At 37.4% G+C, this 2500-nt stretch overlaps 1 protein-coding gene across 7 annotated transcripts in view; it reads left to right on the forward strand.

Moving 5' to 3' along the window:
- LOC308083967 (protein MTSS 1-like) overlaps positions 1 to 2500 on the forward strand; it is an 81795-nt gene that overhangs the window by 56382 nt on the left and 22913 nt on the right. For all 7 annotated transcript variants that reach the window (XM_080426406.1, XM_080426411.1, XM_080426407.1 and 4 more), the window contains 2 exons: positions 304 to 395; positions 1265 to 1339. In XM_080426406.1, the coding sequence (XP_080282532.1) occupies positions 304 to 395; positions 1265 to 1339 (167 nt within the window). The remainder of the gene's footprint in view (positions 1 to 303; positions 396 to 1264; positions 1340 to 2500) is intronic.

Raw genomic sequence — 2500 nt, forward strand, 5'->3', positions numbered from 1 at the left:
TAGACACACATTTTTGATTGAATCATTATTAGACATTTTTTAATGTATCCCCCCACCCACCCACACATTTCTAAAATACTAAAAGTAGCCGATCTACAAGCTGTTTTTGCTATAAATACAGATGTGCCTTGAGATTTTGACTGCTTTAAAACGTTGGAACGTTTGAAATGTTGGTCACACGTCACACACATTTCCCTACAAGTTATTTCTGCATCTTTACAACCATCTCTGAGTGTGTTGTTGCTGCTGATGAGTGTTTACAAGCTGTGTAACTGTGTGTTGCTGCTGTGTGCCCCCATGCAGGGCCTTTCTGGACTGTCTTATCAACCCCCTGCAGGAGCAGATGGAGGAATGGAAGAGAGGAGTTAATACTCTGGACAAGGACCATGCCAAAGGTAGGTGCTACGTACTGTACATACGCAGATGCATTCACATGCAAACGTGCACACTCATGCACACACGCACACACACACACACACAATCATGTACACACGTACACATCACAGCGTGCTTTGCTTTATTTTACCTGTATCACAATGTATTAAGATAATGAATCCATCGTTTTGATCCATCATTGGCATTTAAAAGTAACATAAATGCATTTTTTTCCCCATGTACCCTGCTATATAACCCAATATCAACATTTTGCAATCACCGTCACTATAATACAGGCACTATCTACCCATCTTAAAAGAACACACAATCAGTCTCCCTCTGTTTTGCTGTATCTTAAATGATCTACACCATGAATTTAAAAAATAATAATAATATTTAATATCATATTGTTTATGTCCCTCAAACGTTTTTCAAAAGGTTTGAGCCTAAATCAAGCCTCAGATATACTCATTCCAACTAACTTCTCTCTGGCTTATAAAGCACTTTCACCTGCAATACCACATTGTCCTGTTTGGCACGGGCGCTATTGAGCCAGTTTGTATGCATGTTATCTCCTGGTTCTGTGTGGAAAAAGTAAAAAAATAAAAATAAGAAAGAAAGAAAGAAAAAAAAAATGGTTGGAACTGAAAAACGGGAGGGATTGCACCCTGACGTGACGTCACGTCAGGGTGCAAATCAGTTTGGCCTGTTTTGAGACCAATTTACAGAAAACCCATGATTTGCTGTGAAAGCCTGAGTGTTCAAACTGGGGTATTTTTGGGGATAGAAGAGAGGTAGGGGAGACCAAAAACACACAAAAAAGAAGAAAAAGTTCAAATTCATGGTGTAGTCCCTTTAATACTATTTCAAATCATTTTCTCCCATCCAGAGTACAAGAGGTCTCGGCAGGAGATTAAGAAAAAGTCCTCAGACACTCTGAAGCTTCAGAAGAAAGCTAAAAAAGGTAAAAACGGCCCGTGGTTTAACACCACCTCAACAGATCATTCATTCTCTGTTATTTATTCAAAGGTTAGACGTGAAATGAATTCTTTATGTTTTAATGTATTCAGTTGCTTGTTCTGTGAACCAATTCTTTAAGTCTTAGTGCTCTCCATTATCAGAATCATCAGGATCTCTCCAAGCTAACTCTTTTTGTCATGTTGAAAAGAGACATGGCATGTCCTAGGACCTAGATGGTCTTGCATTGTAACGGTTATCTTGTTTTATTCTTTGTCTGTCTGTCCAGTATCAGTAATTACATTACAAGATATGAGCAGAATTTATGAGCAAGACTTATGAAGAAAGTATATGAACCACTGTGTATTATAAGGGGTCTTAGTCTGTCATAGTCTAAGTAAGTTTAGAAAGTGCTTATTGGTTGCTGTAAGCAGCTTTGTCTCATCTCATCTTCAGGGATGTGATAAATGAATCAGACACCCCTGGCCACAATATAGCCTACTGATTGGGAGTAGTTGATTTGTTGGTTTCTTGGAAGAATACCCCATTAGGATTAAACTGGGCAATGTTTTGCTGAGCTTTGGGATATTTCAGGCAGCTTCTGTCAGACTCAGTAGTTTTAATTAGATTATTAATATAATAATAATAATAGTATACATGGGTATGAAGGAAAGGAAATCATTTTATCTTCTAAAGGATGTTGATTCAAGGAAGGCAGTTCTGCTTATATTAGCATCTTACATTCACCCTACTTGGCATATCTAAAGAATTAGTACACATACAATCAAAGTGTTTTGTTACACAGCACCTACATTTCCAACCAACTATTTTATAATGGACACTTTTTAGATAACGTATGTTGCATAATATAATATTACATAACAGGAGTTAAGTATTGTTTCATATCTGGAGACAGTTTCATCATGACATTATTATAAAGCTGCATACAGTAGTTGATTTGTGGAAGAGTGTACAGTACAGTTGTCATTATGTCCATGTAAATGACATGATTTGAATATGTCCACAGCACATTGAGCAAACAAGCAGGCTGAACAAGGAGATGGTAGACAGGAATCAAAGCTTATTTTTCTAGCTATTGTTAGTGTTCATGTCTAGAAGGGCTTGGTCTGAAGGTCTGATGTTTGATGAGGTCTGACATTTATTGTTC

This window comes from Gymnoscopelus braueri, assembly GCF_963280865.1.
Source record: "Gymnoscopelus braueri genome assembly, chromosome: 4".
Classification (NCBI taxonomy): Eukaryota; Metazoa; Chordata; class Actinopteri; order Myctophiformes; family Myctophidae; genus Gymnoscopelus; species Gymnoscopelus braueri.